Raw genomic sequence first — 14524 nt, 5'->3', positions numbered from 1 at the left:
AGTGAACAGTAATAAAAATGTCATTTCTCAGCTGAAATTTTATTTGGCTTGCAAACCAGACTAATCTAAGTAAGAGCCTTTATGGTGGTAAAACAAAACATCTCTAGTTAAATTAAACTGCTGTGAGTAGTTTTAGAATTTACTAATGATTTTTGTTTTAGAGAAATATCAACTTGTAATAAAGATTGGTCTTTCTGGGTATTATTTTTCATGAAGCAAGTGTGCTATGAAATTGGGAATTACTTGATTTTTCTTCATGTATGTTTAGAGGTGTTTGTTTTGATGTCAGTGGTATGATAATATTCATAGAAAATACATGTATAAGAAATGCAGCCAGGTGCTCAAATGACAAGTGAAAATCCAACTTTTTCCTATCACAGAAGCCCACCCTGGGTGTTGGTGTACATTCTAGACCATTCTCTTTGTGAACTCAAAGATTATTAAATCCTTTATCCAGCTCTCCCAAAGTGATGTAGCCAGAGAGGGAAAGAAATCTTTCATCACAGCCTACACAAGGTTGGGACACTCTCCAGGGAGGGAGTGAAATCACCCTGAAATCCCCCAGTATCACAATGATGGCTGTTGTGGAGCCCTCAGAGATTATTTTCCACCACCCTCCCTGACTTCTCAAAGCTACCTTGGCTTTAGGAGCTGTTTCTGCCGACTTCTTGCTCAGTCAGTGATGGGTATTAAAAAAATTTGCTCTCTTCTGTTCAGCTCCTCATAATCACTGTTCTGCTATGCCTCATTGTTCTGAAACTTTAAATTTATTTCTCTATTTGTTTCCTTTTGCATTGTGCATGAGGTTTTGGGTTTGGTTTATGGGTTTTTTAACCCACATGTGTGTATATATATATATAAAGAATATAAGCTGCATGCTGAGCATGTCAGGGATCAGTACAGATTCCTAACCTTGTACTTTTGTCCAAGATCAGCCACCAATCCTACTGGCATTCAGTTTGTCTCAGGGACAGTGCTAAGGATTCCATTTATCACCTAATAATTGTAGTGTAGAATTCTTAATAGGTCACTGTTACTGGTAATCCAAAAATATTTTGTTTTCTCAGTTAAGAGTAACAAAAATGGATGTTGTTAGTAAAGGTAGAAGAGATAAGCGCAGTATTCAGAATTTGTTGCTGTGGTGTGAGGGGAAAAAAACTAGTTAATAATATCGAAGATAAATTGGAAAACTTGTAAAAGAGGCCTTGGATTTTGTTCCTTTAAAGGGAAGTGTTTGGAAAGCAGGCTGGCCATCTGTGTGCAGAGCAGTATTTAGGTCAGTGGGTCTGTGCTGTCCTGCTTTGTTCCAGGACGAAAGGATCAGTTGTGCTGAAGGCATTCTGGTCTTGGAACCATGTAGGTTGCTGTTTAGTAAGTACTCTTTTATGAATATTCATCAAGACTGATTATACTTCAATAGCTTAATCAGGAATTATAGGATGCTGTGACCTGGGCGAATTAAACCTGATTCTTTTAAATAAATAGTTCTTTTGGATCCACCAACATTTTTTGTTTGTCTTGGAATTGTGTTAATAACAGAAATATAAAACGAGACTTCTAGGGAGATTCATCATAAAATTATTTCAGACATCTACCACTGTCTTACATACTTATAGTATTTATAATGTAATTTGTTTTAATATATTTTAACATCCCTAATTTGAATGTGATGTGTATTTGAAATAACTAGATTTTCTTGGATGTCACAGATGTCCAAAGGTTGTCACTTATTTGTCAAGTATTTGTTAATTCTTTGTTTCCACCTCTTTTTTTGAAACTTCCTGTGTGACTTAATGAGTTAAGAGCTTTCTAAAATAAAACAGGGGCTGACTTTGTGTTGTCTGATTTGATAGAGAGAGGATTAGTGGAAGACCAGGCAAGCTGTTGTTGGAGTATTAGCCTATTTTCATTTAACTCTCCAGAGCTGTATTCCAACACTAAATGAAAACCTAGAAGGTCATTTTTCTGGTATGAGATATGTTTACATCTAAGAGGGAAAAAATAACTTCTGTTTTTCTACATTTTTGCAAATAGCACACATGCTAACAAAAGCTCCCATGAAAGTGTCCAGTTCTTCTTGCTGGATTTTCAAAGTACTGCTCTTGGTTTTTGCTCCCTGCTAGAAGCAGGAGATGCTCACTTCCTTAAATGACATCTCTTAATCTCTCATCTGTCCTTACTGGCACACGAAGCCTAAAGGAGTTCCTGCGTTTGCTGGAACAGAGTTAATTCTGGCTCGTTGCCTAAACATCAGCTGCACGATTCTTTGTGATGGCTGTGTTGAGACAGAAAAACAGTGTCATAATAGTGCTTATGTTCCTTGAGACTGTTCTCCTTTCCCAGTGGGTTGCTAGGATTCCTTTGGCTTGTGACTTCTCTTCTGTCCTTCCCAGAAATAACAGTTTTCCTTCAGAGGAGACTTGTGAAGGGAACTTGACAAGTTTTTGAGACTCTTCCAACTTCCATAGCAGATGTTCTGTGCAATTGTGGATTTTATGTCAGCAATACGATTATAGCAAACTTCCATTTCTTGGATATCCCACTTGATTAAAAAGCATAGTTCACAATATATTTTTAATTTTTATTTCGTTTGAGCCACAGTATTTTGATCTGCTGAGAAATGGCACAGCTGGTGATTTTGCAGCAGGATGTCTGAGGTGCTGGGTGATTTAAGAGCAAGGCTTGTGTGAGGGGAGCGCTGTTTTATATTGCCCTGATGTGAGATCCTTGCAGCTCTGTAGGAAGGCGGTGCACTCTTTGCTGGACCTGGCTGGTAGCAGTGCAGTGTCAGGGACAGAAGCCCTGCACACACCGCTTTGTGTTACCGTGAGGGTGCGAATGGGTGCGGAGTGATGCGGCTGCCGGCCGCTGAGCCTTTGTTCCCGCTCACAGATCAGTTCCCGGTGGATGGGAGCCCGTGCGGGGCCTGCGGAGTGCCCGGCCCGATGAACCCGCTCACCAAGGCTGCCACCGCCGCGGCTTTCAGCGCTGCCGGGCCCGACATCCCCAGGAAGCGCAAGGGAAGTGATTCTGACACCCAGTAAGTGAATCAAATCCTGTGTCTCAACCTAAATCCCAGACATTCGTCTGTTATTTATGCAACAGGGTCGCTGTCTTTCCTTTTCCTCTTCCTTCCTCCTTTCTAATCCTCTTTGTTTATTACCATTACATTTACAATGTCTTCCAAATGTATCCTTTGACAGGCTCCAATTATTAAAAATAGAAAAAATAATCCTTAAATCCAAGGGATAGATGTAGGATTCTGCAATGCCATTTCCTGCCCTGAAGTGTCTGGATAATGTGCCTCTAATGCTGAAATTTCAATCCTAATTTTTTAGGGTTTTTTTCCTCCTTCTTTGCCTGCTAGTAAAGGCAAGTTCTTAAGTTGCTTGAAGTCTCCCAGGCACATGCTAGAATTTTACCTGCAAGCATGAAACAAGATTACTGATTAAGTTGTTTGATCTAGAACTTCTGCTTCAGTGACCAGAGCAGCCATTTCCTTAAATGTGGAGACAGACCCATGACCTAAAAATGGGGACTGTCCTCTTGTAGTGCTCAGTCTTTTTAAGTGGGTCATACTTGACTGCTGAGGTGACACTGTCAACTGTTTTATCCTGTTCTGTAACTGCCAAACAGATGCCATTTAGCCAAAAAAGTGATCTGTTCAAAGCTCTGTAAATCAGGCAGAAGTAAGGGACACGAGGCACTACAAATATCTCAAAACTAATGTGGAAAATCCATATTTAAAAAGGTGGGGAATAGGAGATGTACATGTATTTGTGATTATTAAAGCAATTCTCTTTAATCACTGCTTCTTCCATATGTAGTCCATTGATCTACAGAGTGTAGCTGTACTGTGGGTGTTGATGTAAATGTCAACTTGGAGATCATGATCAAGTGTATCACATGGGTAACTAAAAACTCCAGCAATATGTTAATTTCTGGGAAAAGAAAGTGTCTCCATTCTTCTTCAGTAGCACTTGTTGATTTTTACCTATTCAGTATAAGTAGATAGTTCTGCAGTAAAGGTTGGATCTCTCTGATAAAAAAAATTAATGTCCAAGTTGAAAAAATAATTGAAAAAGTACTGGCTTATAAGAAGTAGTAATTAGGTTCTAAGACTAATGATCTTGCTGAAAATAACCAATCAAATGGGGTAACTTTTGTAATTTTTCTGTGACTTTGTTTGTTTGGGTCTATCAAGTCATCTTATTGTGCTTCAAACTCCATTTTGCTTACTGTGTGACCTGTTTCTGCAGGGATGTTTCTGCAGTTGAAGTTGATGGTGATCTTCAGAAAAGGTACTTTTTATGAATTAATCCATTTCTGGTTTGAATTCTGTGAACTTGTCACACTTTGCAGTTTGGCTGGATGAGCTGCGGGGTTCCCTGAGACCTGCCCTGTTCTTTCTAAGATGATGCTCTGCTTCCAGCTTTACCAAACTTGTTAATATCGAAGTTTAGAATGGGAAGGAGTGAAAAGTACCAGTTCAATAGGAAGACTTGGGGAGGCAAAGGAAAGCTCTCATTCTTCTGGGACTGGTGAATGTAAACATTTTTGTTTGGTTGTTTTAACCTTTTAAAGTGCTTTTTAGATTAGAACTATAATAACTGTTAAAATAATGCTGTTACAAGGTGGCTATGCAGGGGAAGCAAACCCTTTGTGGAACAGATGTGCAACATAACATATGGAACATGTTAATTACATGATTACTTTGTTGCATTTTCCTTTTCTGTATCTGGATACCTTACTTGAGTAATATTTGTTTGTAAGTAGCCATGCAGTGTTTTTATAGAACAGACTGTTTCTCTTGGAAGGGACCTACCATGATCATTCAGTCCAACAGCCTGAGCACTTCAGGGCTGATAAAAAGTTAAGGCACGTTGTAAAGGGCATTGTCCAAATACCTCTCAAACACTGGGGCATTGATCTCCTTTCTAGGAAGCCTCTTCCAGTGCTTCCCCACCTTCTTGGTTCAGAAATGCTTCTTAATGTCCAGCTGCACAGCTTTAACCATTCCCTTTTGCCCTGTCCTTGGATACCTGGGAGAAGAGCTCAGCACCTCCCTTGTGCACTTCCCCTCCTCAGGAAGCTGCAGAGAGCAAGGAGGTGGCCTCAGCCTCCTTTTCTCCAAACTAGACAAACCAGGAGTCCTTGGCCACTCCCCACAGGACATTCCTTCTATCCCTTTCACCAGCTTTGTTGTCTTCCTCTGAATTCATTCAGGGACCTTCCCACCTTCACAAACACCTCCTCATGTTCTGGGGCTCAGAAGTGCACCCGATATTCAAGGTGAAGGCACACCAGCACTGAGGACAGCAGATAATCACCTTTTTGCCCGTCTGGTGTTTGATGAGCCCAGGATGTGTTTTGCCCTCTGACTGCCTTAAACTGGGCCTGCTGTCAGCCAGCACCTCCAGGTCTCTGCAGGGAAGTCACTCTTTGGTACATAGCTTAAAGGGTAGTGTAAAAAGCTTTCTTTGGGCTTAAATTGGTTTTTTCTTCATGGATTTTTTCCATGGTGCTCGTGATGGAAAGTGTGACCAAAGCCCCCCCTTTTCTGCCTTTAGAACATTTGCTTCCATTTTAGAAGAAATGGGGAAGTATTTTCAATAAATCAATTGAGAAAGTAGAGAAAATCTGGTATTCTTTATTTTTTTCTGATTAATACCCATTCTGTCCTCTCTAGTACCAATTAAATATACCCACATTATAGCCATAAAGTGGAATTTCACCCTCTGTTCATGTAGTCAAGGTAGTTTTAATTTAGCTATTCATATCAGCAACACCAAAGCTGTTAGGACAGAGGCTATAAAAATCCATTGAAGGCTGGGACTGATTACTTGAGCAGCAAATTTGTGCTAGATTTTTTCCCAAAGTGGAGCTCCTGAGGGAGAAAGAAAGTTAATTAATAGGGCACATGCTGCATTGCAGCTGGTCTGGCTCCTCCTTACCTCTTCTCTTATGGTCAGAGAATGTAAATGCAGTTGGAATTCACAGTATATGGTTATTTCTGGTAAGTTTCTTTTGAAATGGAAGGAAAATATTAGTTATTGCTAACTTGTCCAAATCTGAAACAATGAATGAAAGTCTTGGAGTGTTGTGAGCCAAACCTCCTCCTATGTTTGGGTTTATCAGACTGTCTAGAAGATTGCTGGGTTCCAGTGAAATCTCAGATTCTGCATTGTTAATTTGGCTTCTGGATCCTCACTGGGGTCAGTGTGCTCAGGTACAGGAGGCAGCAGCTTCTGGCACCTTTCCTCAAGCTGCAATCTCCAAGGATCCTCCTGCTTCCACTTCCTCTTGGGAGACAGCTGCTGTGTGCTTGGCCTCTCCTCTTGATCCTCATGGTACCAAGGCCAGGAATTGCTCACAAAGAGTGGTGAACAGTGCAGTGGTCATAGGGAAAGAAAAGCTCATTGCCTTTGTTTGCATCATCCTTTATAGTTTCCTGTTGCAGAGTGTTTATTGTGCTGCAGACACTTATGACTGTGTTTCATGTACAGTTTTATTACTTTATGACTTCCCAGTCATTGCTGTACGGTATGGGAAATAGCTCAGGTTTTTTTATTTTTTAAAAATCTAATTTAGGGGTTCTTATTTTCTAATTTGACAATAAGATATTAGAAATAAAAACATAAATAGATAATCTCTTCTATAAAATTTTAAACAAAAAAAATAAAACCAAGTCTAGTCTTAAATGATTTGAATGTTGCAATAACATTGTTGTCTCCAGAATTAAAAAAGCCCCATAATGATGAGCTATCCCTTTAATATGTTCACACAACTGTGAATATTGCCAGTTGTGCTCTGGCCTCTTTCTCTTATGCATCACTTGCTAGGTCAGCTGTGGTTTGGAGATTTTGTGGGTTTGCTTTTGCTGGAGCCACAGTAAATTTGTAGCATTTTCTGCCTTCTGGAATCTGTGGGAGGAAAGAAGTGCCTAGTATTAAATATGTAATGTAAAACTCTGTATCTTGTTTTTTCTAGGAGTGAAGATGAAGAACATGTTAAAGTGAAAGATTTCAGGTACTAATTTTCAATAGAAAGATGTTTTGTTAGTGAATACTGAGATTAACAATAGTAAAATATGAGTTTGTGGGTAACATTCATTAAAACCATCAAATATTTAACAGTAAGCTTTTCCTTGCTAAATTTACAGTAATTTTTAAAGCTTCCTTGAGGATTTTATTTGCTAATAATTTTGATAAAAGTTGCTGCAGGATATCTCAAGTGGTTTATCAAAAACATGAGGTTGAAGTTTTTAAGCTGAGAATTAAATGCAGTACACCCAAGTCATGTATAAGAGCTGATCCTTCATCTGTATGAATTTGAGAATTGTTTTTTCTAGATTTGTCTGCTTCTGGAGATATTTAGAATTTATTCCACATGGAACTCGATTTGGCTAAAACATGACAAAGTTTTCTTGTTCTAGAACAAGCTTTTGTATAGGGAATTATTCAAGTTTTGCCATTGAACTTGGAATTCACATAAACTGAAATTTACATAGAGCACTTGCAAGATTTGAAATGTGTGACCACAATTCAGCCAAACAATATTTTAAACTACAGACAAACCACCTAGTAAAACCAGAGCGGTGCTGTAAAGTTAATTTAAAAATAAGTCTTTCATTTTTCCTGTGAGCAGAGATGTCAAACCAGAAATACATAATCCACTCAGCATGCTGTCAGGAGTATTATTTATATAGTGTGCTAGCTAGTAATTATGAAGCGTTCCTGTAATTGAAATAAAATTAAAGAAACTAAGATGTTCCAAGATATATTTACAGTTTCACTTCAAAATTATTTTTTTTCACAGAGTATCCCAGATTGCTCTGTAAGATTTTTGTACATTGCTTTAATGGCTCTTATGTGGTATTGTTAACTTTTTTCCCCTTACTTTTTGGTGCATTAGCTGGAGTGAAAAAGAATCAGTACAAAGGTCTCTGGAGGTTTGCTTATCAGTTATCTCCTTCCAGTATTTCTTGTCTCAAGCTTATCGTGGAACCTGCTTTTCTCCCTTTGCCTTTGTGGCTGGGGCAAGCAGCAGAAAGCTTTTTCAATCATCCAGCCATCCCCTGGATTTCTGCACCCACCTGTTCAGCTTTTTATAACTCCTCATTGACCCTCAGAGATGGAGAAGGTTGTTCCCTTTCCTGGAATGCTTGTATCTGTCACCCTCAGGTTCACAGTTCAAGGAGCATACACAGGATATTACTTGATTGTTCCTACCTGACATAAAGGAAGAGTTGGGTGAACCCACAGATCTGAGCATAACTCAAAAAATTAAATCTAAAAAGGCTTTTGAGAGAGAAAAACTGGATGCTTGGCAGAATGACCCAGAATTAGTTGTGTGGTGAATGGATTAATTTTTTTTGAAAAAAAAAATTAAAATAGTAGTCAGGTAGATCTTTAAAGTGTACTTTGTTCTTTCTCAGCAGGCCAGGTGTAGTTAACTTTATTACCTGTAATAGCTTCTGTTGCAGTATGCCTATGAGGAAAATTTTGGAGATCAGTTAACCAAAACTGATTCCTCATTTTGCATAATTATATTACTGTGTCTGGCCTCAGTCAGAAAGAAAAATCATCTGGGTTTTAATTGAGTGGCTGGCTTGTCTTCTGGGTAAGGAGGAAAAGAGTGAATGAAACTTTCCTTGATCTGCTGGAGGATGTTAGAGGGGAGGGGATGGGCTGAAAAGCTGACAGAGTGTGCTAGAAAGAAGGTGACCTGAGCTATAAATGCACTTGTGATGTGCAGTCATGTGCCCTGGAAGGAATTTTCTGATGAAAAGTGGCCGAGAAGAGAAGCTCTTTCTGTGGCTGAGTTCTTGCCAGGCTTACCAAGAGATGAGACCTGAGACAGTCATTATACCACCTTCCCAGGAAAGGGAAAGCTTTCTGAGACACTTCTGGTAAATTAAACGAGGCACAGCTTTTTCTTTACATTTCCATTCCTTCTCTTAGAAGCGTGTGGAAAAGTAATGTTTATTGCTGTGGGTTTTTTAAAAGGCAGCAGAAGGAACACCCCATCTTAGTTACACAGGCCAGGCAGAGGTGGGAGCAGGAATGGCTTTCATTGATTTCTAATGACATCAAGAGTTCTCTGGGATGCACTGAGGTGTCCAAGTCATCACTTGCATGGCAAGGGTCACAAGAAGGGTTTAACTTTTAGAAGTCTTCAAAACCTCTTGTTCCTGCCAAATGTAATCAAATTGTTGCTTGAGATATCTCTTCTCCTCGGTATTTCACATCATTATTGGGACAATTTTGTCTTTGTTGAAGTGAATCCAATTCAATTGTCCAATACAAGTAGCATATGAAAAACTGTTTCAGTGCAGTAGCACTGGTGATAGTTTCATTTCCAGAATGGAATTGAATATTATGGGGAAAATCAGGTGTTCTTCATCACTCTTTAAAAGTAATTTTTCTTCTTAGAGAGGCTCACAGTCAAACAGAGAAAAGAAGAAGAGACAAAATGAATAATTTGATAGAGGAGTTGTCTGCCATGATACCACAGTGCAATCCCATGGCCCGAAAGCTGGACAAACTCACAGTGCTACGGATGGCTGTGCAGCACTTGAAGACTTTAAAAGGTGAGTTTAGGGAATGTCATCCTGTAAATCCTTATTCTAGTAGGAGTTATAGTGTGTATCTTCCTGGATTTCAAATAAATTAAGAGTATTTTATTTTACATTTCCTTACTGTGTTTAGTTCCAAGTCTGCTTCTCATTGAAATGTACATGTCTATAGCTGTCAGAACTTAATTTAAATTATTGCTTAGTATAGCATAAAAAAAAGCCACCCTTCAGTGTCTGATATTTTCTGTGTGCTCAGGGCATTCCTTGCTCTTGGGTCACTCCTTTATTCTTTTTAGAAAGTATGGGAGTCAAAAGGAAAGTTGTGAGACAGAACATGCTTTAACAAAATGGTCAATGAGTTTGATTACATTAGAGTCTTAAAAACTCTCACATGTTAGAGAGTAGCAAGAAACAGAAACTTCTGATAGCCTCAGTCAGTGAGCAAAGTTAATCATGGATCTTAGGGAATGGTTTAGTGTGGGGATCAACCTAGGAAATATGCTTTGCTCTCCTTTTGCTATTGCTAGGTTTTGGCTTTTTTTTTTTTTCCTCCCCCACAAAAAGTATATCCAAATACTAGTTACATACTGCAGAGTCTATCAGCTGCACACAATATTTGGAGGTTTTGGCACCACTATTTGAGAATAATAATTTGGTCAACTCTAGAAGACCCTCTGTATTGCCAAACCCACTGATTATGAATAAACTGGACTAATGAGAAGCCAGTTAGTTTTGGGTCAGAGAAGTGTAGAAAATCAGTTATGTTGCTACCTTGACAGTACTAGAATCATAGAATGGCTCAGGAGTAAAGGGTTTTGAGGGTTTTCTAAAAGCCCAGGCAGACTGAGAGTTTTGCATGAAGAAATCATGTCACAAACAGCAGGGCAATAACTGCATTTGCAGTTTAAACAAGAAATCTTACCCTCAAGCATTTGTGTTTTAACAACAGGATGTAAAAACTGGACATCACTCAGCACAGTTGTATTTACCTCAAAACAAATGGTTGAAGAGAACACAAGACACTATGTGGAGTTATAGTGAAAGATTAAATTGGCTGAAATGTTCAACTGTTACAAAAAGTGTAACAAGAAAAAATATAATGGACAAAAATTATTTTATAGAGTACTTGCCACGGGTGCTAGAACAGTACATGCAGTGAGTCAGTCTCACTATATTTAGTGAGACATTTGATTTAACTACAATAGTCTGGTTTTTTGATTGTTGGCTGTATAGTATTAATGTAACATTAATACCAAAAGATAATTGATAATATTGGAATTATTCTGTTTCAGCACAGATAATTTAGTCAAGAGATCTGAAATATACTTATGAAATATTTGTAGAAAATTCAGTTCTCATAATACCATTTCTCTAGCAGTACATTAATGATATCTGAACAGAAGTTTCCTTGGTTTGTGTCAATAAAGGGCAAGAAAAAAAACAGTTATGTGTCTGTTTTCATTACCAGTGCATGTTTGAGGTTTGTTTTAATTTTATTTTTAGAATTTCTAGAACCTTGAATTATTTTTTTAATTCAGCTGTTGGGGTCATAGAGAAAAATTCTGAAAGACATAACAAGTATAACTGCACTAAAAGTGAATTTAAAAGTGAATTTAAAATGTAACTTTTGACATGATCTTTGTGAATCATCCATTTTCCAGGTTCCAGTAGCTCCTACTCAGAAGTGCGGTATAAACCTTCATTTTTGAAGGATGATGAACTGCGACAGTTAATCCTTAGGGTAAGTGGAAGGAAACTCAGATAAATGATGTCCTTGTTAAAGCCTGAGTTTTTAGTTGGACAGTGGTTTTTCTCCCATCTTTTCCTTCAGACAAGTGTTTTATTGTACTGGTTTCTAAACTCTGTGCACTTCTCAGGCTTTCATGAAGGTGTGCAGAGATGGTTTGGGGGCATGGCAGGCAGCAGCCCTGGGAGGGACAATAATCTGTGTGCAGTCTGCCTGTTTAATACATCCACTCTTAAAATCTTCATGCAACTGTAGAGGATGCTGCCAATTATGCAGGAACATCCTCACAGTTGGCTCTCCTTCATGTACATTTTTAAGGATGTACTTCAAAAAAGGTGCAGAAAATACCTGGAATAAAATCTTCTTTCTTGTTTGCACACTTCATCATAAACCCACACATCTCCTTCACAACTAGGTTTGTGGTTATTTTCCTTTGCTGTAATAGTGCTTTGCCAAGATCTGCAAATGGCTCCCAAAAGAAGCTGTTTTGTAGCTGGACTTTTGCCAAAGCTGCGTTTAAGGAACTTCAGCTGTGTGTGGTTGAAGACCTCATTTGGTCCTTGCAATCTTAATTGCTTTTATTATGGAATCACAGAACAGCCTGTGTTGGAAGGGACCTTAAAGATCACCTCATTCCACCCCCTGCCACATGCAGGGACACCTTCCACTGTCCCAGGGTGCTCCCAGCCCTGTCCAGCCTGGCCTTGGACACTCACAGGGAACAATTTCTTCCTCATATCCAATCTAAACCTCCTCTCTGTCAGTGTGAATCTGTTTCCTCTTGTCCCTCTCCAGCTTTCTTGTATTTAATTTTAAAAAACAGTTTTAAAAGTGCGCTTCCTTGTAGTCATTAATATTTATTGTTTATTTTAATTGTGTGTTTTTAAAGACAGTATCTTTATATTTTCAGGCTGCAGATGGATTCCTGTTTGTGGTTGGATGCAACAGAGGAAAAATTCTGTTTGTCTCTGAATCAGTTTGCAAAATACTTAATTATGATCAGGTGGTTATTGTTGTTTCTTGTTTTCTTTTACCTTACATTTTCTTAGGAATTTTAAAACTTTTATATTTTATTCTATATTACATCAAACCAGTCCTTGTGTATCATTTCCTGGAATTTCTTTGATTTAATCTTATTCAGAGTAAAGCTGAATAACCTGTAAGAAAAAATGTGCAAGTACATCAGTGTTCCCAACCTGAGGAACAGCACCAGATTTCAGCTGATCATCCTTAAGAAAACTGCCTGTCTGAGAGGAAGGGATAATTTGAAGATGTCCTAATTTCTGTGTGCAAGAGATTTTCTTTCACATAATGAAGTGATTTCAGGCATTTTTTTAGGCCAAGGAAAATGGGCAGTTCAGCAGTGGAAGTTAATTAAAGCCTTCCTTGGTGATGCCTTTATGCTCAGATGCACCACGTAACACATCATCCACAATAACTGTCCAAGTGTGTCCCTTAACCTGAAAGAAACTGAATGGGAGCCAGCTTAGCCTGTAGAATAAGGGACACTGGAAAATAGAAGTACCTTCCATTAGCTGGTGTTTAACATGGTGGGCAATTACCACAAATAATCCAGGAATGATAATTTGTTCTTGTTTCAGTGACTTCTGTTTCACAAAGAGACTAAAACAGTTAGTGCTGCCATCTGTCTACTTTTGTAACTTTGAAACCATTTGTGCTATCTTCATTTTCTTTATAAATGTACAGATAACCAATCTGGACTCTTTCATAGATTTATTTTTATCTTTTTTTTTTTTTAAGTACAAAACTATCTTTGTTAATTAAAGTGAAATGAATCATCCTAGGGGAATAAGCATAAAGCAGAGTTTCTTTTTGTTTTTGTTTTTGTTTTTTTTTAACTTCTACACTGATTTTGTTCAAGAACTAAAAGTGCCTTTCTGGAGTCACTCATGTTAGACATATCTTCATCTAGACCCTTTAGATGTCTGTCCTCTGTTCCAGACAAGGAGATTCAGAGGTCATGACTGACTTTAATAACACCCATGGATTTATGAGCTTATTTGGGAGTTATTCTAGGTTGTGAATCCCATGCTGCAGCTTAATCTGGTTTGTTACACCTGTATATTTTGGCAAGGCTGCTGTTAGGCTGTCTCAGCAGCACTCAGCATTTTCCCATTGCATTAGGATTAAATGGAGACTGGGAAAAGCCAGGAGACTGGGTGTTTATTCTGAGTTTGGGTCTAGAGTAGAGCTTGTCAACACAACTCCATTCTATCCTTTGATTTGGCTGCTATGCTGAAGGTAAGCCAAAAAAGAAAACCAGCCCACTTCTGTGAGAATTCCTTCCTGTTCCAAAAGAAAGTGGAGGTCATTTCCTTGGGATGAACAGAGTGAGCAGGTGGAAGGCATCTCAACTGGAGACATCCCTGTAAATATCCTCTGCTCAGGAGTGCTGTGCTGAGCTGAGCCCTGCTTCCAACCTGCTCCTGGCTCGTGGTGCCAGTTTGTCCAACCAAATTAGAGCTCAGAGTAATTAGGCAGTTGAATATTTCATCCTCCTTCCTATTTCTTCCCTCCTTCCCCAATAATCTGAGAGTGGAGTTACTTTGTGCATAACCTGCTTTGGCTAGGACCAGAAATTGAATTATTTACATAAATAAACATTTAGTTGTACAGAACTCATTTAATCTCCAACTAAATCTGCTGTTCTTCAGTGGGAAGTAACAAACTATATTTTTACTACCCTTTCAAATAAAAACTTGTTAAACAATGACAAATGAAATGTAAAACAAAATATTGATGTTTGGAGTTACTGTGGTATTGATATTTTTTTAGGGATGTAGACAGTTGTTTTCCTGAGATAAGTAATGTGTGAGGTCCTGTTCCAAAATGGTATGGTTCTCATCTCTTCTGATTTTGCTGTTTTTTTGTTGTTTTTTTTTTAATAGGCCAGTTTAATTGGACAAAGTTTATTTGATTACTTACATCCAAAAGATGTTGCAAAAGTTAAGGAGCAACTTTCTTCATCGGACGTCTCACCTAGGGAGAAGCTTGTAGATGGCAAAAGTAAGTCAGAGCTGGATGTACTGGGATTTTTTGAAGAGATGTTAATAAATCTAATTATTAGTAATGATGTATTCAGGTGTTTGTGTGGATGTATGGATGAACAAACCTGAGGTATTTCTGTGAAACAAATATTTGAATGTGTATCTGCTGCTTAAAATGCATTTAGAGTTGAC

The 14524-nt window shown here is 38.4% G+C and overlaps 1 protein-coding gene across 2 annotated transcripts in view; it reads left to right on the top strand.

Annotated features, from left to right (window-relative positions):
• The window catches only part of BMAL2 (basic helix-loop-helix ARNT like 2), a 31207-nt gene that overhangs the window by 5273 nt on the left and 11410 nt on the right, over positions 1 to 14524 (top strand). For both annotated transcript variants that reach the window (XM_063395491.1, XM_063395490.1), the window contains exons 2-8: positions 2893 to 3040; positions 4260 to 4301; positions 6991 to 7029; positions 9435 to 9592; positions 11239 to 11318; positions 12235 to 12327; positions 14234 to 14351. In XM_063395491.1, coding sequence (XP_063251561.1) covers positions 2893 to 3040; positions 4260 to 4301; positions 6991 to 7029; positions 9435 to 9592; positions 11239 to 11318; positions 12235 to 12327; positions 14234 to 14351 — 678 coding nt within the window. The remainder of the gene's footprint in view (positions 1 to 2892; positions 3041 to 4259; positions 4302 to 6990; positions 7030 to 9434; positions 9593 to 11238; positions 11319 to 12234; positions 12328 to 14233; positions 14352 to 14524) is intronic.

This window comes from Prinia subflava, chromosome 4 (assembly GCF_021018805.1).
Source record: "Prinia subflava isolate CZ2003 ecotype Zambia chromosome 4, Cam_Psub_1.2, whole genome shotgun sequence".
Lineage (NCBI taxonomy): Eukaryota > Metazoa > Chordata > Aves > Passeriformes > Cisticolidae > Prinia > Prinia subflava.
The sequence above is the reverse complement of the archived record's forward strand: the minus strand, read 5'-3'. Positions and strand labels throughout refer to the sequence as shown.